General features: G+C 31.2%; 1 protein-coding gene across 9 annotated transcripts in view; it reads left to right on the forward strand.

The window, feature by feature from the left end:
* Prkacb (protein kinase cAMP-activated catalytic subunit beta) overlaps positions 1–25,674 on the forward strand; it is a 110,655-nt gene extending 84,981 nt beyond the window's left edge. For all 9 annotated transcript variants that reach the window (XM_021732252.3, XM_005334082.5, XM_005334081.5 and 6 more), the window contains 7 exons: positions 2,389–2,487; positions 3,433–3,515; positions 6,279–6,405; positions 8,112–8,207; positions 11,402–11,524; positions 17,901–18,065; positions 22,310–25,674. In XM_021732252.3, the coding sequence (XP_021587927.1) occupies positions 2,389–2,487; positions 3,433–3,515; positions 6,279–6,405; positions 8,112–8,207; positions 11,402–11,524; positions 17,901–18,065; positions 22,310–22,435 (819 nt within the window). In that variant the 3' untranslated portion in view covers positions 22,436–25,674. The remainder of the gene's footprint in view (positions 1–2,388; positions 2,488–3,432; positions 3,516–6,278; positions 6,406–8,111; positions 8,208–11,401; positions 11,525–17,900; positions 18,066–22,309) is intronic.
* Positions 25,675–25,952: the final 278 nt, after the last annotated feature.

Raw genomic sequence — 25,952 nt, forward strand, 5'->3', positions numbered from 1 at the left:
TAGTCTTCTTATTCTATTCTCTACTCGAACTCTATGCTCTATTTCCCTGACTTGAAACTTGACCTTGTAGTGCTGTTCTGGGTGGGGCAGGGGGTGATAGCCTATCTTCCTTATTAATAATTCCTCAAGCACTTGGCTTAAAAAATCAGCTGGTGACAATAATTTTTTAAATTTATGTTAAATATATAAACTAACAGAAATATTAAGAAGCAAACATAAACTTTATATTAATTTTGAACATAAAACTACATCTCCAAGGATACTTGTTAATTTTCCTTTGCCATTTAAGAACATTTTGCTATGAAATTTTGAGAAGCACTGTCCTAAGCTATAGCCAAATGGAACTACCATTTAAGACTTACTGTTGTATGTTTTCCCTCTCAGGTACTGGTTCTGGATACTAACCCTGACTGAACTTTCTTCTGTCTTGCCCTTATCTTTATTATCCATCCATCCATCTTAAAAGACTCAGCTCAACCCCTGCCTTTTAAAATAGATTATAATAAGAAGTGACACATATTGAGCTTTTACTGTGTGCCAGGTACTATATTAATAACTTGAGATGCATTATGCCACATAGCCACTCTTAAAGTAGGTCTTATTATAGCATTTAATAGGTGAAGAATCTGGGACTCAGAAAGATTATGTACTTGGCCTTAAATAAATGTTTTCTTTTTGACAATTTATTATAACTCTAATTTGGCAATTATTCATATATTGCTGTTAACATATTCATACATCCTAGTTTCAAGTGAGTTTTATGCAGTAAGAATGCGATTTCTCCTGCCCCTATCTCTGTAACATCCATTATGCTTTATATGTAGTAGATACGTACATTTAAAAGTAAAATAAATTAATTATAAATAGTGAATTTTTAACTAATTAATTTTCAAACTAGCTAAACATATATACTTTGGCAGTTTATATGCCTGGAATTCATTTGTATTTTAATTGTATTATGTCCCACATATACATAGTGGCTTAGGGCTCTAACACAGAAAGCCTCTTTTGTACTTTTCATTATTTATTTCACAAGCCCACACATTGTTCATGGCCTAATTTAAAACCTGCTATATCATAAATGCAAAAGTAAACACAAAGCAACAGTCATTCTCCAGCTGGTGTTATATAATTTATTGTGATACTTATGGACTAATTGGTTCTATAACTTGTTAAAATGTAGACAGTAGTGACCCAACCACTTCATGTCACAGATTTTAAAAACTGAGGTTCAAAGACTTTAAATAACATCTCCAATTTATAAAGTTGTCTGAAATAAAAGGCTTAGGTTAGAACACAGATCTTCTGGCAACCATTCTTTGCTCAGTATTATTTGTGTACTCCTAATTTTACATAGTATACCAATAACTGGCTGATATCTTTAAGGTACCTTTCTTATTCATGTTCAATTGGGTGATTTCTATGACTATCCCCATATTAATATAAGCCTCTAGAAGAAAGAATGCCACTTTCTAATGATTTACACAAATATAAGATACTTATTTATGCTTTCCTAAGGTCATCTTTTCCTAAATTCCAAGTAGAATAGAACACAGTCTTCGTGAAGTCAGGATAAATTGCTTTCCCTTTCTATTGAGTAGACAATCCGGAGAAAGCTTGATTAATCCTAAGTGACCTCTTTTTCATGAAGACATAGTATTTTCTTGCTAATATTTTCTGTGTCCTCTTCTGTGACTGTGTAAATTGAATTTTTAGAATTTGTACCTGTATTTATTCAGGTATTATAAAATGAACAGATTATTTTTACCTAATATTTTTAAATGTTTCCTTAGTCCTTAATTTCCTTACTGATCATCTGAAGTATTTAAAATCAATATCTACTTCCTGAAGTGATATGGTGATTTAACTGTAAGTCATTTGGAACCAAGACTTTTTCCAAATTAATTTTTAGTATTTTTTTTATGGGTCTGTTCCTTATTCCCACTTAGTCCTTACTTTTTAACTTCATAGTTTACTTTTTTTTTTTTTTGGTACCAGGAATTGAACTCAGGGGCACTTGCCCACTGAGCCACATTCCAAGCCTTATTTGGTATTTTATTTAGAGACAGGGTCTCACTTTTGCTGAGGCTGGCTTTGAAATTGTGATAGTTCTGCTTCAGTCTCCCAAGGCACTGGGATTTCAAGGGTGCACCACCATGCCCAGTCCATAGTCTACCTTCTTAAGACCAAGGTTGAAATCCTCTATTAGGTTCTTTTCATTTGAATCTCATGAGCCCAGTTTGTAATTATTATGCTTCTTATTAAAGTCTAGCAGTTTTGCTTATTCAAGTTTTTTATTGTATGGAAAACATTTTTTTTCTTTTAAAATGATAGTATCTTTTAAATTTTGTTTAAGTATACTAAAGTATATTTATTTCTCAATTGCAGGTTGTTAAACTGAAGCAAATAGAGCATACTTTGAATGAGAAAAGAATATTACAGGCAGTGAATTTTCCTTTTCTTGTTCGACTGGAGTATTCTTTCAAGGTAAATTTTAATAACATCTAAATAAGATATTTTCAACCTCATGTATTTTTAAAAATGTAAAGCTATGATAAAATTCTAAACCAGATGATACAACTAGAGAACATGAGTAAACAAAGGAAATATTTTTAGATTTTGTGTAATACAATCCTATTGTGCTTATAAACTTAGGTAATAAAAAAGTTTTAGCTCTCCCAGGACAACTTTTCAAAGTGACATATATAATTTTTCATTGGAAGATATTGCAAAATTTAAAATTTTAGTGATCTAAAAACAGTATGCCTCCTGCAAATGAATCCACTTCTCTTAAACACTTTAGACCATCATCTCACTATTATTTCTCACTTAGTAATTTGTAGAATACAAGTTACTTGCATAAACCAACACAGTTTTCCTCCCCTGTTCAAGTGTCTGATAAAGTACAAAGGGTTTATTCTTTAAATTGGCAGTTTTCCAGCTCTTTGGAATGATACTTGGCATTTCTCTACTCTATTGAATCTATTAAACATTGTAACTTTTTTACCCCTTTGTTCTTTAAATCAAACGAAAACCTATGTATTCAAGATATTAAAATCATTAATCTCTCAGACATAATATATAAATATTATTCACTTTTTTAAATTGTTTTTTAACTTTGTTATTCCTTTGCCTATGCTGTAGCATTATTATTATTATTGCCTCCATGTTAAATGTTGTCTGCAAGAACAGGAAGAGCAAAAAGTTCCAGACTAATTTGTGGCAAGAATGCCAGGAGGAAAAAAGAGAAAAACAAGATGAGTGCCCCAGTATAGGAAAGATACAGGAGTTCCCATGTATTCTCTTTTTTCTCAGTTTTATTAACCTGTCAGATGGATTTTGATTTTCTTTTTCTAATTGAAAATGATATAATCTTAAAATACTTTTACCTAGATTTTCCATTTTAATATATTTCTTTTTATTTGTTGATAGGATAATTCTAATTTATACATGGTTATGGAATATGTCCCTGGGGGTGAAATGTTTTCACATCTAAGAAGAATTGGAAGGTTCAGGTAACTAATGCCTTTTCCTTTCTTGCATCTTTATTATGCTTGTGTTTATTTTAAATCAGATTCTTAAGTTAATACCAATGTCAAGAATTTATTTAATTTAATTAAACAATGGTTTAGCTATATGAAGCATTAGGTGAAAACTCTTAACCAGAAACATACCAAACATGATTTTTAAAATTCAAATAAAAGCAATATGAAACCAATTTAATATTCTGTTGGTAGATATTGTGAGATTATTTGAAGAGTTTCCAGAAAATACAAGTTAAATTTTAAAATACCAATATTTATTGAACAAATATTTGAGATTATATAATGACATAGTACATAACATATTGTAATAATAATTAATATTTAACAATGACCATATTTGAAACAGGTTTGCATAAGGATGATGATGAGAAAAGACTAAAGAAATGATAATAGTGATATCATGATAAGATTATAAAAGTGCTGTTCACAAATTTAATTCTTAAAGTTTTTGCTATGTTGAATTTTTGAAATATATACATAGTTTAAGAGAAATTTATAGTTTCTTATCAGGTTATTACTAATATGATCTCAGTTGTGAAAATTGTTTTTAGATTCTGATAGTTTTATCTGTGTATAATAGCTCATAAGCTACCAGTGATAATTAGCAATCTAAAATAAAATGAGGCTGAAACTGAGAGCAGGTTCAGCTTCTCTCGGGATATAAGAATTAAGTTAAACATTAGTATGAGCTCAAACAGGGATGATGTTGATAATTTGATTCATAAAGAGATAATGATAGACTTGGACTATCATGAGATGATATCAGATAATAGGCAAGCATTAGTTATTTGCATTAACTGGGGACTAAGTCATATTTTTATTTATTGACCAGTAATATGTAAGTCACATAATGTGTCAGGGACTTTCACTTCCTTTTCACGTCCCTACCAACCTGTTGTCCAAGCAGGCTTAGAATTGTCATGTTGTTTTCATTGAAGTTCCACACCTAACCCTGTTTTCTGCCCATTTTCTATAACTGCTCATTTCTTTGCTCTGTAACCCCTCACACTCAGCTTTTAATATTTGACTTGGTACTGCAAGGAAAGCAAGTTGACTGAAATAATTCACTCAGAGATACTATCTTTTCTGAGTTTTTACACATAAGACACATACACTCTAAATAATTCTTATTCTCACCTTAGGAACTTTGAGGCAACAAGAATTTGAGATACAGTTTAGCGTGTTTTTGATCAGAAGCAGTGAAGTCAACTGATTCTCTACTTAAACAGAGGATGTCAAGACTTAAAAGCTGCCACAGCTTTAAACCTTCCTGATATCTTCCTGCAATTCCTTAAATATTTAGTAGAAATACCCAATAACAAATGGCATTTAGAATTTTTTTGCTATCACTTTTGAACAATTCAATTGTTGTCTGTATTTCTTTAGGCAAGCATTAGTGTGTAGCGATAAATCATTATATGAAGTATATTGTATATTTACAGATACACAGAGAAAATATAAGGGAGACCTCTCAGGTCACATGTTTCCAAGTTTAAGGATACTTGTTGCAATAACTGGGAATGAGTCCTCCAATTTCTTATGATTTTCCCTTCATCCTTTATCATTTGACATAGGATATAGATTGTTACAATGTTGGGATAGGGCTGAAACTGAAATAGTATTATGAAATGTTATCCCCAAAGTGTTCTTCTTTTCATATTCATTCATTTAACAAAGATTTAAGGGCCATCTGATGTAAATCAGGCTGAATTGGGAATTTCAGTAACAAGCATTTCTGATGCTACCAGATCAAATTCATGCCATCCATCTTTTGGGAAATCCTACTAATAGTTCAAACTGTTTATTAAAGATATATAAAAAAGAAAGTCATTGGAATGACTTTAGAATTTATCAGGCAGATTAGCAGAAGTCAATGAATATACTAGAAAATTAATTATAAATTTAATTTAGAAAATTGGTACATCCTTTTGTAATAATACTCATGTGGCATGAAAAATATACTGATTTGTTAAAATTACAATGACATATAGATGTAATCTATGCATACAAGAACTGTGCATGTTTACACAAACATACAGATTATATATGTCAGTGTATCGTATACATCCATGGTAAAAAAATAATTTGCTGAGATTGCATATTTTGTTGGATAGGGTAGAATTTGATAGGATTACGATTGTTTATTCTTCAGCTATATTTTGTGATTTCTGTAATGAGGATATCTTATTTTTGTAATAGAAACTACTACAAAATGGCTAAAATGACATTAATCTTCACATTAATGAGGTTAAAGAGCTTGTATACAATGAAATTCTTTAAGCACTTGAAATTTGTGAAAAAAGTAGATAGAACCTAATTAATTGGAGATAGATAGTCCAATTAGCACATTAACTTTTCAATCATTCTCAAGTTCACACATAATTATAAAGACATTATTGTCTTTATAATATGAGAAATAATAATTCAAAATAATATAATTGTTTTAAGGTTATGCTTTTCTTCAACATAAATAAGATGATGAGTGTACCTTACATAACAGGTGCATAGAGAAAAACATGTTGCCTAAATGTATCAAAACATTATTTGAAGACAATTTGGAAATTTACTAAATATTTGAAAACACAAAATTCTTTATATACATTTAAAAGAAAAAAAATGCATTTATCTCCTCAAATACCTCCATTCTGTGTTATAGTAATTTTTATGTATAATCTATTAACTCATGATTGTTATCCATTTTACAGAAAATCAATGTTTTGGGTTTTTTTGCAGTGAGCCCCATGCGCGGTTCTATGCAGCTCAGATAGTGCTAACATTTGAGTACCTCCATTCATTAGACCTCATCTACAGAGATCTAAAACCTGAAAATCTCTTAATTGACCATCAAGGTTATATCCAGGTATGACTTGAACATATCTTATATAACATATTTGAGAAAATACTAAGTAAGAAGTCTATGTCAACTGTCAATGTTGGACTTTTTCTTTTTTGAGAGAGAGACAATCACTGTTTCCTGATAGCTCAAATTGAGTTTTTAGTTCTGCTGTTATTACAGAGAAGCAAGAAAGCACATCAAGGATGCAACTGTTCAAATCTCCTATAACAATTGTGAACTGAATATAGACTCTTGCATAAGCAAATGATAATAGCTAACTTTGTGAGTACTTATTAGTGCCAGGCATATTCCAAGTGTTTTACATGTACAGGATGGAGTATCCCTAATATGAAACTTTTTGAGTATCAATGTGAAACCACAAGTAGAAAATTGCACATGTAATTCATATGAAGGATACAGGCAAATTACAGATACACTAGAAATATTATATAGTTAGCTTTAGGTTATGACAATAATGTGCATATGAAACATAAATGAATTTCATATTAGACTTGGAAAACATCATCAGTATCTCACTTATATATATAGATATTTCAAAATTTAGAAACATCCAAAATCTGAAACACTTTTGGTCCCAAGCATTTTGGATAAGGGATACTTCACTTGTGTTATTTCTTTTAATCCCAACAACTCCATGAAGTGTAAATACTATTCTTATGCTCATTTTAAGTTAACAATAGCAAGATGACAGAGCCACTAAATAGTAGAGTCAAAATTTGTACACAGGTGGTCTGATCTTGGAGTCTATGCTTTTTATCATTACAGCAGCCCCAATTACCAAAACTGAACTGGTGACAATGTTCCGTTTCCATTTCTTCTATTAACAGAGTGATACATCCCTTTCTACAAATTTGTCTGTACGTTTTCCCAATAATGCTTCATACTTTGATGATGTAATTAATGACTGAGGACACATTGACTATAAGGAATACTTACAGCATTGTTCCATTTTTTAAAATTTATTTTTACCTTTTATTTATTTATTTATATTCCTTGAGTCTAGAATCTTATGATAACAACTACAAAGCATTTATCGTTGTTTTTCATCTGTTTCTTTGTTTTGAGAGGGAGAAGGGGTTTCCAATTTGAGTTGTTTTAATAACCTTTATTCACTAAATAATCACTTCAGGAATTAGTCTCAGTTATATTGACCTAATTCCACGATTTCCATTTGAATCCTGGATTTCTAACCCCGCCAACACACACTGATACTAAGGCTTGAACCCAGAGGGTTTCTACTCTATTACTGAGCTATATCCCCAGCCCTTTTTTAATTTTATTTAAGACAGTATCTCCTTAAGTTTCTGAGGCTGGTCTTGAACTCATGATTCTCCTTCCTCCTGAGTCACTGATATTATAGGTGTGCACTGCCACATCTTATCCTGAATTTTTTTTTGTCTTTTTTTTTTATTTTTTAAATTTTTTAAATTTTTTATTTTTTATTTTATTTTTTTATTGGTTGTTCACAACATTACAAAGCTCTTGACATATCATATTTCATACATTAGATTGAAGTGGGTTATGAACTCCCAATTTTACCCCAAATGCAGATTGCAGAATCACGTCGGTTACACATCCACAGAATACAACAATTACTAATTGGGCATTATGTAAAATTATCCTGAATTTTTAACTTTCAATTTGGGTCCCATAAATAACATTTATCATGAAGTGATAAATTTTAACAAGCATTTTTTTTTCTCTTGTAGGTCACAGACTTTGGGTTTGCCAAAAGAGTTAAAGGCAGAACTTGGACATTATGTGGTACTCCAGAGTATTTGGCTCCAGAAATAATCCTCAGCAAGGTATATTTATAATGTTAGTTTGTAAGAAGTAGCAACATGAGGCATGCATCACTGTGGATTTTTGTGTAAACAATTATGGGTCTAATTTTACATTTTTTATTTGATCTAAGTTATGAATTTAAATCTATTTGTGCATGATTACTCAGGAATAACTATTTAGAGTTAGCATTAATCCCCTAAATTATATCAATTTTGACTATGGATATTAGAGAAATAGAGTGGAAAAAAATCTAACCTCTAACTCCATATTTGAAGCCAAATACAGTCTTTTCATAATTATTCCCAATAACAGGAGAACCAGTAAGCCTTGCCAAGAGGCAAATCTAGTGGTGAAATATACAGTTGTCAATTCTTCCTTTGTATCAAATTTATCAATTTAATGAAAGGAATGTGTGAAAATATTTTTAATTTTAGCTTAATAGTGATGTTACAGCAATTGAATAGTTTATCTATTGAAAGCAGTTCTACTTTTCAAACAGTGAAATGTGGAAGGAGAAACTACAACCATATTTAAAAGAATGGTTTAACTTCTCTTTTCTTTTCCTCACTGTTCCTTGATGGAGAAAGCTAGAAGAGAAAAATTAACAAAAACTGACCATAAATAGGAGCAAGGAAAATGAAAGAAACCAGACATGGGCCTTATTGTGTTACAAACTGACTAACTGAAATTTGGTTAACCTATGGAATGTTAAAGTAAAAATTTTCTTTTAGCTTTTCTTCTATTATCTTTCATAATTTAAATCACATACAACTTTTTAGTCTTTTATAATACAAATATCATGCTATTAACACATTATTAGCACTCAGCAAATAATGTAACCACAAAATAAGCACCAAAACTGTACAAGTGTGTATATGTTATAAAAGTAATAGATGCTTATTGCAGAAAACTTGGAAAATGGAGAAAAATATAAAGAAACAATCCTAAAACCTACAATCCCACCACCCAGAGACAGCCTTTTGACATTTTTTTTTTATGCATGATATCCTAGTTGAGATCATAGTGAATGTATAGTTTTGTGGCTAGCTTTTTTCACTTGCATGTTAACAAGCATGTAAACCTCATTCTTTTTTTTTTTTTTTTGTCTTTGTGGTGTTAATGCTTGTATGCAAATGTACCATAAAGTATTTAGCCATTCTTCTATTGAATATTTAGATTTTTTTTCAATTGTTGTTTTCAGAAGTTTTTGTTGTTGTTCATTTGGTTTTTTGTTGTTGTTGTTGTTTGTTTTTTGCTATTATATACAATTGTGATAAACATCTTTGTGCATAAAGCTTTTTCTGTATTTCACATTATTTCCTTAGGATAGATTCCCAGAAGTGGAATTACTGGGTCAAAGGGTATGAACATTTTTAAGGCTCTTGATACATATTATCAAATTGCTTTCCAAAAGGTTGTACCAGTTTATACTCCTACCAGTAGTCTTTTGAGAGTACCTATTCTACCACACCCTTTCCAACACTGGTATTCTCATTTTTTTAAAATTTACTAATTTAATAGGCAATAACTAATGTGTCATTGTTTTAATTCTCATGTCTTTGATTGTCAGATTTCTTTCAAATGCTTAATAACCATTTGGTATTTCTTTGGGTGTGTGTATAAATTATTAGTTCGTGTCCTTTGCCTATTATCTATTGCAATTTAGTGAGTTTCTTATTGATTTGTTTTAGTTCTCTATGCGGAGGCTGTTCTTGTACCTGGCCTATTTACTTGTAAACAGAAAAAAATGAAAGCATATAAATCAGAGAGTTGAGCAACGGTGATGCCCATTTCCATCAGCAAAATTAAGTGCTGTTCCCATTATGTCACTCCCTCCTTTTAAAAAACACATAAAATTAGGAAAAAAGAAAAAAAAAACCCGCTGTATTATGACACCATATTTTAGCTAATAATTTGAAAACTAAATTATTTATAAAGCTAATATTTTGATAAAGGGTGGAGTGTGGCGAGGAATGATAGCAATTAGAGGGTATATTGAAAGGCAGAATAAAAAGTCTGAGAAGAACTCAGCTTATTTCTGTCCATGATCAAGTGGTGGTAGTTTTTTATTCCCATACTATTGTGCCTACTGACACAGATCAAAGTTTATTCAAAAACTTTGATGTAAAAAAAACCTTGATGTAAACATGTTAGTATAAACATGTTATTAATATTTGTTTTCTTACAAATACTTATAGATCTTAATTTTAATAAGCTTAATATAAAAAAGCCAAACCTAATTAAACAAATTTTTGAATTGTATATTTAGTTTCTAAAGCACTTTTTATCCATATTATTCCCTTTATTTTGATATATTACTCACAAAACCAGCTGGGCTTGGTGGCATATGCCTGTAATCCCAGTGCCTCAGGTGCGGGGGCTGGGGGGGGTGTTGAGGCAGGAGAATCATGAGTTCAAAGCCAACTTCAGCAGCTTACCAAGGCCCTAAAGAATTCAGTGAGACCCTGTCTCTAAATAAAATACAAAAAGGGGCTGGGGATGTGACTCAGTGGTTAAGTGCCCATGGGTGAAATCCCCAGTACCAAACAACAAAAAAAAACCCTCGTGAACTAGTTTAACTAGTTTTCTTTATACCTTTTAGAGATGAGAAGCAAAACAATAGACAATTACAAAAGTAAAATATACTTAAATATTAATATTAATTGAATTTCACATTAAACTTTTAGCATTCATGAGATACTGTGAAAAAGATATGATTAGCCATAGAATATTAACCCTCCTAACTCCAAGAATGTATTATACTTTTCAATCAACTTCACTATTTACCACTTTAGTACGCCTATTTTGTTTCAGAAGTTTGGAACTGTCTAGGTCAAAACCCAATTCATACAATTGTGGACCTAGAATGGGCTTTGGAGGTAATTTGGTCTGACTCCCTTTCTACTATTGAGCAACTATATTATTCCAGTGAAACAGGGGACATTTCATTGTCAATAATATTCTTAATGATTCTAGGAAGATGATTTAATAATCCTTCCTAAATCTTATTCCAATATCTGGAAATTCTCCCTTTTGTTTAACTTAAATTTGACCTGATAAATTTTGTTCTTTTTAAAAATTCTATCCAGAATAGCTGTTTAGCAACTGCTTACAAAATGTTTCATAGCTTCCAGGTCATTTTGAATTTACCTGTGATTTCATTTTCCTCTGAGCAAATTAAGTGATCATTGACATTGGTGTTGGTTTACTTCAGGGATACAATAAGGCAGTGGATTGGTGGGCATTGGGAGTGCTAATCTATGAAATGGCTGCTGGCTACCCACCATTCTTCGCAGATCAACCAATTCAGATTTATGAAAAGATTGTTTCTGGGAAAGTAAGTAAAACATTTTGTTATTTTTATTTATTATTTCTAAATATGAATTTTAAAGTTTAAAAATAGAACCATATTATGTTTTCATCCTAAATTGGGATGTATTTTATTACATTTTATGTTATGTCAGTATTTATAAATAAGGAAACTACTGAAGAACTTATACCCTAACTGTGTATAGAACTTATACCCTAACTTATACCCTAACTGTGCAAACAGAAAAATGCCTCTTACAGATGAATAAACTGAGTTAGGTATTGAAAGATTTACAATGATAAAGGCAATACAGCAAGACAGAATGGAGAAATTACATTAAATAATTATCACTGCTGTTCTTGTCACATTTGTAGATTTCTAAGCTTCAAATCTCTTATCTTTGTATATAATTGTTTTTCTCTTGTAGGATATAAGTCATAATAAAAGAAATTTTGATATTAACAAAATAAAAATGCTGAGAAAAAGTAACAGGGAAGTTAGTGATTTATTTATTTAAGAATTTGAGCAGTAAATTTTTAAATTTAAGGGAGAATAAGGGCCAAAGGTCATATGAGAGAACTAAAATATATTAAAATACAAATGAGAAGAGAATTTTATTAATACAAAGTCTAAGAATATAGAAAATATACTAATATTTTCAAATTATTGAATCTTAATCATTTAATTGAATCCGTACTATATTCCTTTTTTTTACTTGACTTAATAAAGATATCAGATTCTTTGAAAAGGATGCTATTATAACTAAAATGACATTTACTTAGAAAAATTGTTTTCATTAAAATAAGTGTATTTTTATAAATGTGAAATGGCCTCAGTTTGACAACTGTTCTACTTTGAGGTATAAGTTTTTTAGCTATTTATGAAAAGGTTTTTATTTCATATCAACTTTAATATTTTGTATCCAATCTTCTGCATATGTTCTAAAATAATAATAGTAAAGCAGGTGCTGTGGCAACTTGTGAGGCTGAGGCAGAAGGATTGGAAATTTGAAACCAGCCTCAGCAACTTAGCCAAACCCTATCTCAAAATAAACTACAAAGGGCTGGAGTTGTAGTTCAGTGCTAGAGTACTCCTGAGTTCAATCCCCAGGACCACAAAAAAAGAATAAATAAAATTAAAACTAATTAAATAAATAAATTATAACAGTTTAAATAAAAACTTACCATATCATGATATGAATATTTTCCCTTTATTTATTTAGAAATATGACAGGGTGTTTGGTGTACTTTTATTTTTAACTAAAGGTTCCAGATTATCTCCCTATATTGTGTATGTTTGATTCTATCCTTTGCTCCCTTTATTCATGGAGGTAGAATAGTGCCATTAAGTGATGTCTGGTATCTGTATTATGTGAAACACAGACCATATTCACCTTTTCCCAGTAAAACTGTTCTAATACCCAAACTACACTGTACCCACCTTGCAAAGCTATTGTTACCTCTCCAGATAGTAACTAAAAGCCAAATTGGAAACTAGTTTTTAAATTTTTTAATGTTCAAATCATTAAAAAATCCAATTTTCATTTCATATTTGTGGAGTCTCTATTTGCATTTACATTTTTAATGGTTTTAATGATGTGCAGTATCATGTAAGAGTATTTTTTATTCAGAACTGCTTTTTCTGATTTTAAAAGAATATTATTTAGTGCAACATATTATTGATTATATTTTCCACTCTGAAACCATGCTAAAAAAATTATAAGTATACATGACTTATCAAAGGTAAAATAAAATGATTAATTGAATCGATAAAACACTTATATTTGAATGTTAGATTATTAAGTTCTTTCTCTGTTACAATATTTTAACTCAAGCTGGTATTTTTAAATGCACAGAAAGATGATCAATCAGCTTGTTAGGTTCTCTCCTACACATATTTTGTGTTTAAAAAAACAGAGGAGGTGGTATTTAAATGTCAAATTAGTCATGCAATATTAAGGTTCAGGTTTAGAAATGCATAGTTAACAGAAAAGATTTATAATTCTTTTCTCACTATGCCTTGTCTAAAGATATATGCTGAGTTTCTGTATAATCTTTAAATTTCATGCCTCAGTGCCATCCACCCTATGACATGAATTAGTTGTGGTTTCTACAACAACTCTATCTGGCTGCATTACCCATGGAAATACAAAAGTTAATATCTTGTTTAAAAATGATACTTGCAAATAAAGTAATCAAGTGACAGCTGTTATGGAAACCATAATTGTAGAATCTGTGACCTATACAATTAAAAAAATTTCTTAGCTTCATTATATATAATGTAAATATTAATATAAATATTGTTCCTTGTAATGAGCACCATGAATGCACAAGGAGACACTATACACAGTATAAACATTAATATATACTGAATGATCAAGAGTTGGTTTAGTTTAATATATACTAAAAGGTAATTGATTAGTAGCCATATGGTAATTTTCCTCTGTGTCAGAGTTTCCAAAGTCCAGGTTTGGTGATTAACTGGGAGGACTCACGGAACTCAGCCTATATTGGTAGTCACAGTTAAGACTTATTACAGTGGTAGGATACAAAGCAAAATCAGCAAAGCATTTTAAAGATAGTCCAGACAAAGTCCAGAGAAAGTAGTCACAAGCTTTCAAAAGTCCTCCCCAGGTGAGCCACAAGAGATGCACGTGACTCTTCTAGCAGCAAATTGTGAAACACATAAAATGTTAGGTACCAGCAAAGCTCATGAGACTCAAGTGTCATGTTTTTTTGGAGAGCTGGTCTTATATGCATTCTCTACCTAACATACACCAAACTTTCAGAATCCCAGAATGAAAATAGATGTTTAGCATAGACCATATTCTTTATGCAAATAGACTAGACACAGTGAGCTACTCTTGTCATTAAGAGATATTTTCATCCAATCTAAGGAACGAGTGCCATTCAAGTTCCCAAATACCTGCCACCTGTCAAACTTGCAAGCAGTCCTCTCTAAGGATGGCAAATCAGTCCTCTACATTAACTTGTCTGTGCACGTTCTATTTTCTAATAGATACCATCATTAATACTTTTTTGGGAAAGTTAGATGCCATTTTCTGTTTGGCTATGGCTATAGTTAGACACATAAAAGTACTCAGAAGTCATCTTCATAAAATGCAAAAGCAGTTCTAATATTTGCATAAAGGACTATTTTTTTTAACAATTTGCTGTGGTCATTTAAAATTCTCCTTAATACTTTGAGACAGCCCTTTATTCTGGTAGTCCCAGGAGCAAATGATTGCAACACTGACTCACTGGGAGTGAGGATTGGGTGGGTAGTAGCTCTCTGCAGCCATCTAGATTTGTTATATCTTCTGCTGTTCATGCGTAGGTAAGGGAACAAATTAGAGAGCATACAGGCACAGTACCAGTATTATAAATATTTTCAGTGTCTTGGCGCGTTTTATTTATAGAATCTTGGCTGATTAAAGTTGCTGTGGGTTCTATTAGGCAGTGTGATGCTTAGCAACATGTCTATAGAAAGCCTTCTATGTGAAAAGCTATTCTGTCTTTAGAAAAATTGACTGATATATATGATCATTTTTGTTAAATAAATCCTTTACGGGGATTGCTGATGGTTTAGAACTTACTGTACCTAGATTAGGGAAGTAATTTCTTAAAATTTTTTCCAACATGCTTGTGAACAGAAGCTAATAGGTTATTGGTTATTGCTTGTTAGCCGTGTGCAAATCCTTTTGAAGCATTTAAGCCAATTTTATCCCAGTGTATTAAAGATAACATTACTAAACAGTCCTTTCCCCTGCCAATAATTGCAGAATGTCAGGAAGATCTTTCCCTTCTATCAGCCAAAGATCAACTTTATAATTTATGTAATTAAACATAGACAAATTTGATTTGATTTGATTCTAAAGAAAAAAAAAGTCAGTAAAACCAGTTAGTGAATTTAAGTCATGAATACCATAACAACATGAACTGATTTGTTTTTTGGAAGTAACTTCCTCTTATATTTGTAGAAAATAATAGTCATTCCTAACATTGAAATGTACATGACTCTATAATTGGTGCTGAAAGCAGAACAAATATTGAATTTGCTCAATTCAGAATAAGCTTCATAGTTTAACATATTGTGTAATGTAATTTGATAAAGTAGTTTAAGATATCAGCTATGTTCACAATCTTATAAAACAAGGTTATAGTCATCCATTTTCTCCTTCTTCTGTCAAATTTAAGACTTTAAGAAAAGGTGGAAGTGTTCATTCAATAAATAAACAAGTGGAAGATGAGCCAGAAAGATGAGAGAAACTTCCTACATATTCCAGATAACTTTCCTAACAAAACTGTCCTTGTGTAACCTGGAAACATAAACACCGATTATAGACTTGTTGTTTCCATGTTCAAAAATTTAACTTAAGATCATTAAAACAGTTCTAATGGGAAGGTTGAAAACCTAAAAAAAAAAAAATGTATTGAATTACTGCCTATAAGATATTAGTGATTATAATGCAAGATAGTTTCATAATTTCTTTTTATACCAACCAGATGAAAATATAATCTCATCATTTTATAGATGAGGAAATTGAAACTCAAAAAGTTAAAGGGTTTGTCCCACATGTATGCAACTAGAGTTGAGATTGGCACCCAGGAATTCTTTCTAATAAAGAAATAGCTTGGCTGCATGGAGTGGTGCACACCTGTAATTCCAGCTGCTAGAGACCTGAGGCAGGAGAATCGCCCAGGAGTCTGAGGCTAGCCTGGGCAACATAGCAAGACCTGTTTCCTAGGACTGGGGGAGGGAATCTAAAAAAGAAACAGCTTGGTAGAATTTTTTTGGTGGTGAAGATAATTGAATTTATTTTTTGAAATGTTCCCAAGTGAAGCTGATATCAGCCATCACAAGCCACCACCATTCTCCATTTGAGAATCCTTGTTCTGAAGATGAAGCAAACACATACACATACACACACACACACACACACACACACACACACTTTTCAAACCATGATTTTATCTGCATTACAAAATAAAGAAGAACTTAATAAAGATACTTATATTCTTAATGCATTGCATTGCACATGACCTGAATTTAGAACATAATTTATGTATAGTACATTACTGTCTGCAATTCTGAACATCATGAAGGGGCTAACTGGCACATTATGATTGAATAATTCATGTAAATTCTATTCTAAGCAAAGACAGATCTACTTCAAATATGCTTTTTTCTTTGAAATTGCAATAAAGTTTAGATATACCACAAGAAAAGCCTAAGCTAATATAACCACTGGAAAAATATCATGTTATTTTTACAGTAAATAGTGTGCCTTTTACTATTGCTTATTCTCTACTTATTACTCCAACTAGGATAAATGAGGAGAAATGGAGAAAAATATATTAAGATGAAAAATTCAGTATTTTAGAAGGTTTCTGATAGTGACTATTTTCAGGTTTTTGAATCATGGAAGCAATACAGAATAACTAGAAGTCTATACTCTGGAGTCATAGTACTTGTTTGGAATTACAGCTCTACCACTTATTAGCTCTATAATCCTGGGCAAATTATTTAATCATTGTAGTTCTCAGTAGCTTCACTCACTCTATAATGTAGACACAATAATCACACCTCAGCCCCAGAAATCTTCATTTTTTACCATGTTTGTCTCCGAGTTTATTCCATTCACTTTAAAAAAATTTTTTTAGTTGTAGATGGACAATATACCTTTATTTTATTTATTTGTTTTTATGTGGTGCTGAGGATAGAACCCAGTGCCTCACATGTGCTAAGTAAGCACTCTACCACTGAGCCACAACCCCAGCTCTTCCATTCACTTTTGTACTGCAGCATAATAGCAGAACTATGCCTAAAAATCAACTACTAATAAATGAAAAATAGTTTTCTGTGTTGTGAAAGGCAGTGTGGGTTTATTTACTTATTCTAATTTGTTATACATGACAGCAGAATGTATTTTGATTCATAGCACACAAATTGAGCACAATTTTTTATTTCTCTGGTTGTACACATAGACTTACTTTTTGATAGATCTTTGAAAATGTACATACTGATTTTTTTCCATATGCAGCTTGTTCTGTTTATATTGTACATCTCTGAGACAGAGGTTTGTAATGTGAAATACAAAAGGATCTCTTGAAGATGGGTGAGGTTTCTGATATTGTTGGAAAAGTTTGTATGTATGCACATTTAGTTTCTGGAGACTGGTCTACACTCAGCCCATAACTAAAATAAGACCAGAAGAGAACAGTGTTTTAGTTTATTAACCTAAATCATCCTTCAAGACTACTATAGGAACTACAGTGTGTAGTTAAAAGGTCTTTGAAGATCATCGCTAAATTTTTTTGTATACCTCACCTTAACAAAAAAGTTATGAAATCAAAACATGAATATTGGAATGTGTGTTTTCCCACATACTGTATTTGTGCAGGTTCGATTCCCATCCCACTTCAGTTCTGATCTCAAGGACCTTCTAAGGAACCTGCTCCAGGTGGATCTGACAAAGCGATTTGGAAATTTAAAAAACGGTGTGAGTGATATAAAAACTCACAAGTGGTTTGCCACAACAGATTGGATTGCTATTTACCAGAGGAAGGTAAGATTCTACTTTCTTTTTAATATAATAAATTGAGAAATTTAAGAAAAGATTTTGCTATGATGAATTACCTTTATCTCCCCCTTTCCTTCTTAAGTGCCAAGTTAAAAATAATTTCATGAATAGTATTTTCATCCTGCTGAATTTTTTCATCGTATTTTTCATAAAACCAAAATTTGTCAAAATTTGTTTTAGAGATTTGCCATCTTCTATAATATTGTGCAGCCACATGAATTGATTTCCTTAGGGGGAAATATTTAATGCTCTAATTAAATATTAAAAGCACAGTTTTTTTAATTCATGAATTTTTTAAAAGATTATAAAATCAGAGGAACAAAAGAATTTAAATGCAACAAATAGAAAATACACAAAGCAAAAAAAAAGCATTAGGGTAACAAAGCCTCCATATCTCAGGAGAGAGGGCCCAAAACCATCTAGTTCATGAAACTTAGCTGTTAATATCATTATCTCCAATAGGTGTGTTATGTAGTCAAGAATAAACTCTATAGTGATTAAAAACATTTTAGATCTCAAAAAAAAACCCAACATTTCATATTTTCATAGTTTTAAGCAACTCTTTGTAACTTCTCATTTTAGTCTTTGAAATAATCCTGTGAAACAGGCAGTGGTATTTTCCTAGTAAGGAAATCAGCTCAGATAGGTTAACTTAAACATAATCTTACAGCTGCTAAATAATGCCTGTATTTGATTCCAAGTTCTTTAGATTCCCAATTCCAGTATCACATTACCCCTTTTTAAAGTCCTTTTAACATGAATTAAGGTGAAGCTCCAAAGCACTGAACAATGAATTGTTTTATAAGATCTTCATAGATATTTCATATCTTCATGAACTTTTATGTAACTTTTATGCTTTGAGAGGGGAGGCAAACTGTCTCAAAAGGCAGCAAAGAGGGGCTGGGGCTGTAACTCAGTGGTAGAGCGCTTGCCTAGCATGTGTGAGGCACTGGGTTCAATCCTTAGCACCACATAAAAATAAATAAAGTCATCATGTCCATATACAACTAAAAAATTTTTTTAAAAAGGCAGCAAAGAAAGAACTTGAATTCTGGGGTTAGATAGATATCTAAATGCCAAATCAACCACCCATTTTAATGATCTTGAATGAATTATAAAGCATCAGTTTTATCATTCTTAAAATTTTGGATTAAGATAGAGAATACAGAATAAGAAGTTATACTCCATTTATGTATGATGTGTCAAAATTCATTCTACTATCATGTATAACTAATTAGAAAAAAGTTTAAAAAAATTTTTTAAGTCAGAGACTACAAAGGGAAGAGTTGCATAGAAGGAAAGATGAGATACATTAGTCCAGGCTCCATGTTTGTTTCACATATTTACAATCAGGAAATTTATTAAGTAAATGAATTTTCAATCATCAAAACCCCCACCATCCAGATAGGACCTCTTAACATTTTTCATATGTTTTTCACATTTTTTTCCCTATTCTCCATCACTGCAGTCCATTCCATGACTTCAGTGACCACCTAAGATCAACTTCCTCCCTGAGCTTTCCTTCCAACCCTGAACTTTCCCCTCTACTCCAGCCCTTTATATCAAAATTGCTACTTACTACACAGTTCCATTCAGGATTATAAAATCATTCTTAAATAGTCTGCTCCACTCTTAGTGTGTTATTTAACCTGTATGTTCTCCTAATGCTTTTTGAAATCTAACTTTAATTATTATTGTATAATAATTATCCAAACTGTCCCCTCAGTATTCAAGTTCTTTTTGTCGATTCTTGTATTCTACACCATTTTATGTAACTTTAATAATGTGCTTTAATATTAAAAGATCTAGTTTTTCTATTCCTCTTCCAAATTTCCCATTCTCTTAATGTATTAGTAAATATTTGTAAATATAAAGAAATATAATATTATATTTCCTAGAAAATCATACTTACCTCATATATTTCCCTTTCGTTTTTTTTAAATTAGATTTGCCAGTTAATTGTCTGTTTTATTGGTCTTTGTAAAGATTTATGTTTTATTTAGGGATTTCAATTAGTGTTAAAGTTGCATATTAATAAGAAAAAACCTTAATCTTGAGAATTTACCATAATAAACATACTATACTTCTGCAGTTACTGTTATTTTTCTGATATTCTCCTCCCTCAAACAGTTCGTATTTATTTATGTCTTAAAATTATTCCCAAAATTTATATTATTGTTGGTATTGTGAAAGTTTGCTTTCCCATTATAGTAGCATATGAGGAAAGCATATGGTTTCTATGTTTATATACTATCATTAATCACCTTACTAAATCTGTTATGGATTCACATAGGCTTTTCCATAATTCCTTTGAATTTTTGTTAATATTCATGGAGGAGCAGGGGTATCATTTTGCCTTTTCTTTTTCAATATTTATATCTCTTATATCCATTTTGTTTTATTATATATGCTAAAATATCTAGAACAATATGTTAAAACAATAGACTATTGTACTTTCTTGTGTTATTCCTACTTTGAATGGAAATTCCTTTCATCTTTTACTAACAAATCTGAAACCAACTATTTTGCTAAGACTGATATTCTATATCAGATTAAGGAAATAACTTTTATTCTTCAAATATTTTCTTTGATATATTAGTGTGATGAATTATCATTGCTCTATCTTCACATCCTTGAACACCATTTAATCATGGGGCATTTTTATTATTTTAATATTCATCTGAAAATAGTTTGTAAAACTGTTTGATTTAGGATTTTTATTTCCATAATCATAGGTTTTATTGATCTGTATTTTTTGCTTTTTTGAAGTTGAGATTAGGCAGGAGTCATAAAATGAGTTTGGTTATTTTCCATGTTTTTCAATTCAGACAATTCAGGAACACAGAATTATCTTATTCCTTATAAATTTTAACAAAAAATATCCTGAGTCTTCTTACATAAGATTTAGAAATTTGTATTTTCCTCTAAAATAACTACATTCATTTATACTTATTACTGTTTGTTATCTTTATTGTTAAACTTATTGTTAATTAATGCTATATTTAGGTATATTTTTAGATGTTTGTGGTTTATCAATTTTATTAGTATTTTGAAGATTTATGATGTATTTCAATTATTTTTGTGTTTGTATTAAGTAAAAATGTCTGCTATTATTCAGAAACATTTACAAATCTATCCATATTGTGTATTTAATTTTTGATGATTTTATATATGTATATATAATTTTTCTGATATATATATATCAGAAATCTAATTCTTGATATATATATATGTATATATGATGAAATTTTATGATGAAATTTTTTGATATATATATCAGAAAGAAAAACAGAAGCGGCTTAGACAACTCAAATTGTATATTCATTCTCTAGAGATGATTGGTTGCCCACAGGTTTGATTCTGATTGCTGTCTAGCTAAAAATGAGGCAACTGTCTGCTTAGCTCATTCTTCTCTAGTGTATGACAGCAGTCCCAAAGCAAGGCATGCAAGATAACCATGTGGCAAGTGAAGAGATAATAATAGGATTTTCATTCCAACTTATTTTTTCCTCATTCTTTTAAAATGTCTGTGTATATCTTATATTAGTATAGTCATGTATGTGAATGTGAATTGCAATATTATTTTTCAGCTCTTAAAATCTTTTCCTCACGCATATTCAATACCCTATGTAATCTTCATAAAATACCATATCTAAAACTGGGTCAAAGAAGAAAATGTATAAAAATTTGACAATTCTATAATTCTAAAAATGCTATATTTCTTTCCAACTTCCCAGAAAGTTTTGATGGCTAGATATTTTACACAAAATTAATTTGGGAACTAAAAAGGAAAGGAGATTAAAAGTAGGTCCAAGATTTATTTGTTAACCTCAGGAGAAAGGAGTTTTTAAAATAAAGGAAAGAAAAAATAAAGATTTTGGACCTAAGAAACTGATTTAAAAAAAAGAAAAAGTAGAGTTCTGTAATCTTAATCTTAGGAGCCAGCATTTGGATGCCAGCAGTTAATTATCCTAGAAATTTCTTAAGTATTCTATTGAACTGCACTATTCCTTGGGTGAAAATGTTGAGATTATTGGCTCACCTACTATTTGTTTTTTCCTCTAATGGTATTTTATTTGAGGGACTTAAGGATGCCAGCATGTAGTAATAATGGGAATTTATTTTCCTTAGTGTTTGAAAATTCTCAGGAATTTGTTTTTCCATGTTCGTTCTCTCCTCTCTCTCTCTCTCTCTCTCTCTCTCTCTCTCTTTCTATTTCTCATTTATAGGTTGAAGCTCCATTCATACCAAAGTTTAGAGGCTCTGGAGATACCAGCAACTTTGACGACTATGAAGAAGAAGATATCCGTGTCTCTATAACAGAAAAATGTGGAAAGGAATTTAGTGAATTTTAGAGAGGAACAGGAAACCGCCAGAGCTTACACTCAATCTTTGCGCTCTGTTGAGATATAAGGTGGAGCTGAGACCGTCCTTGTTGAAGCAGTTACCTATTCCTTCATTCCAGCAACTGAGTGAGGTCTTTATTGCCATCACCCCTGTGTGCTCTCTGCATCCACCTCTGTAATAAGGCACCGCTAAGCAAGCATTGTCTGTGCCATGACACAGTAGAGACCACTTCCCTACTTTTTGGGTTGTCTTTCTCCCCCTCCCACATCCATTTCTTTCTTTTCCTTAGTTTTTCTGTAAACAGTGCTCCATTTTATTTTGGTGGTATCTTAGATGGGCAGTGTTATGGTCATGTGATATTTGGAAGAAAGGATAAGTGTTGCTTTTAGTGGATTTTGCCAATATTTTATTGGTCAGTGGCTTCAAGACAAACTTTTTAATAATTATTTTTACTTTTAGTAACTTAGACTCAGTTTTGCCAAAACTCCTAACTTTTTTGAGGATTGAATGCCTTATCACCAAAGGAAATTACACAAATTGAGACAAAAATTTCTTGGAATTCATTATTCTGGCAATGAATTTAGAATAGCTTGACAGAGCAATTTAGATTCCTGGATTTCTATAGAACTTCCTATAACCTGAGGTTCTTTTTCCCTTCACTTTCTCTCCTTAAGAAATTAAATGACAGTCTGTATAGCATGACAGATGTGTCTCATTCCGCAAGAAAAAAAAAAAAGAGATGGATCATGGCCCAGACTTTCTTACTTGATACCAACATTTCTGTAGGTATTAGAGAAGAGTTCTAAGGTTTCTAAACCTTAACTTTCCCATAAGGGTTAAAGCCAGTATTTTAACAAAATGTGATTAATACAGGTGGCAAATTTAAATTTTCAGTCTTCACTATAAACCTTTTAAAGGAAAAGAAGCAAACTAAAAAAGTATTGGTTTGGATGAATACTTTGCTAAGTCAAACAAATGGCTTAATTCTTGAAAACAATATATATTCCTATTTAAGTGAGGTTTTTTTCTTTGTTTTGCTTTATATTAAGAACAAAAGAAATTGTTATCTGCTTATTGTTCTGGTGTACTGTATTTTTAAGCCTAAGGTAGGGGCACTGTTGCAACTTCTGCTTTCATCCCATGCCTCAGCAATGAGGAAAGGGGACAAAATTCATAAAATTGCCACATTTGTATTTTAATTTGGGGGTGTGATATTTTTAGATGTTGTAATTTCTAACCTTTTCTCTTGGTAAAGAGATTATATGATCATGCAGATACAATTTAAGTATTTGAGTTTAGTTATTTTTTTATACTTTTTTGCCAACTGACTTAATGTTGATGTCATATGGAAATTTAAAGCACTTTTGCACATTTAGTTCAGTGTTGAGAATCCATGGCTTAACTCAATTTTTTTTTTACTATATTTCTTCTTTCCTTTTAATTTTCCCTATCTGGTTTTTATCTCTGTGTCTCAGTGACCTATCTTAAAACAACACACCAAAATAGCTTAAACTGTGTTCATTTTTTTTAATGATCAATTTATGTGCATAAAAATGAACTGTTTATAGTGCAACTGATCTTCTTGTATATTACTGTTCTATTTGCTTCCTTATTGGTGCAAGTAGGTCACTGACACCACATCTCATCTATACTGCCCCTTATAAAACCTTTGAAGACAGTGAATAATACTGTCTGAAATGTTCTGTCCACCAATCTGTATGTCCTTTCAGTGTCAAGTGTTTCTGCATGGTAATGTCACATAAGGCTGATGCTGATTTCAGTTGGTTCATCTATATTTAAATGTGCAAGTAAAATTTGAAACACTTTGCCATAGCAAGTTTTATGTAACAAAGATATATCATCATGTTAATAGATTTAAAACATCATTTGTATAAAATATTTTAATTAATTTTTTTTTTGTATTTCATTTAGAACCAAGAACATGCTGGTCATTGCATTCTATATATATATATGCTACAAATTCTATGGTAGCTTTGTTGTATATTATTGTAAAATTATTTCAATAAATCATGGGGATGATGCTTTGATTATTACAATTTAGTTTTCAGTAATTGAAAAATTTCTATAAATTCAAAAAATATTTTTTTCTATGAAATTACTAGTGTCCAACTATAGAATCTACCCAAGTAGACGACCCCTAGGTGTACATTGGTTTCTGAGGGCTATTCTGCCATTCCATTTTACTATTTGAAAAATATGAGCAAACTGTCAAATGTCATGGGAGTCTATTTCTGACCAATCAAGTACACTAAATTAAAATATTTTTAAAGTATATGAAGTTCTCAGTTTCAGCCACAGTATAGCCAAGAACAAGATTAAAAACTTGAATTTTAAAAAGTGGCAAAAAATAGTAATAATCTCAAATTACATTATGTGAAACAGTAATGTTTTTGCCCAATAAATAATTGAGATAGCATTGTATGGGAAGGAGTCCTAGAGTTAAGGTCAAGACATCCGAGTTTAAAGCCAGAAAACTATCAGAATGACCCTGGCTTCCATTCTCCTACCTGTAGAATAGAAGGATTAGATTAGGCATTTTCTGAGGTCCCTTCTAACTTTGCTGTGTTATGACAAGATTTTCCCTCTTCTCTTCTCTTCTCTTCTCTTCTCTTCTCTTCTCTTCTCTTCTCTTCTCTTCTCTTCTCTTCTCTTCTCTTTCCTCTCTCTATCTCTTGTTTTCTGATATTTTGAAGGGATATCATGCTTTCAAATAAGTCTCAGTCATGTGATGTACTGTTGGGCATCTTTCTTCTTATCTCTGACAGTATTCTTACAATTATTTGAATATCATGAGAACCTTGTGTATGTCCTGATTCCTTACTCATTCACTGATGCTAAATACACAGTTGCTATCAAACTGTCAACCTACCAAAAAAAAAAAAAATACTGTGGCTTTTGAGTATCGCTGTCTTGTTCTTGGTATGTTCTTGTACTGACTGCCTACTGGCCTGGAAATATTCATTTTAGGCCTGGAAAAAAATCATTTTTCTTTCCCACTAATTGTTTTTTCTGCTTGTGTAAGAATCAAATGAAATAATGTGTGTGAAAGCACCTTGTAAACTGTAAGCTATCAATGTAAAATGTAAAAGTGTATTGTTACTTCATTAATTACTTCTTTGTTTAGAATGGAATTTCCTGTCACTACCATAGCTAGGAAATGCTGAAAACAACCGTGTTTTTTAATTAATCAATAACTGCAAAATTAAAGTATCTTCAAAGGATAAAACTGTTGAGTCTTGTATTCTATTAGATACCCTTATCTTCTGATTTATGTTCTGCTGCTATTGCAAATGCCCAAAAATTCCTATATCATCTCATATTGGGATTGATACTTTGTAGTGAGAGCAGAGCATTAGGAGGAGGAATATCCACCAATCTATTCAAACTAGATATTTGCTAGAAATTGCTAGACTCTGGGCTGGGTGGTGGCTCACTGGTAGAGAGCTTACCTAGCATGTGGGAGATGCTGGGTACGATCCTCAGCAGCACATAAAAATAAATAAA

Source organism: Ictidomys tridecemlineatus, chromosome 11, assembly GCF_052094955.1.
Source record: "Ictidomys tridecemlineatus isolate mIctTri1 chromosome 11, mIctTri1.hap1, whole genome shotgun sequence".
NCBI classification, from domain to species: domain Eukaryota; kingdom Metazoa; phylum Chordata; class Mammalia; order Rodentia; family Sciuridae; genus Ictidomys; species Ictidomys tridecemlineatus.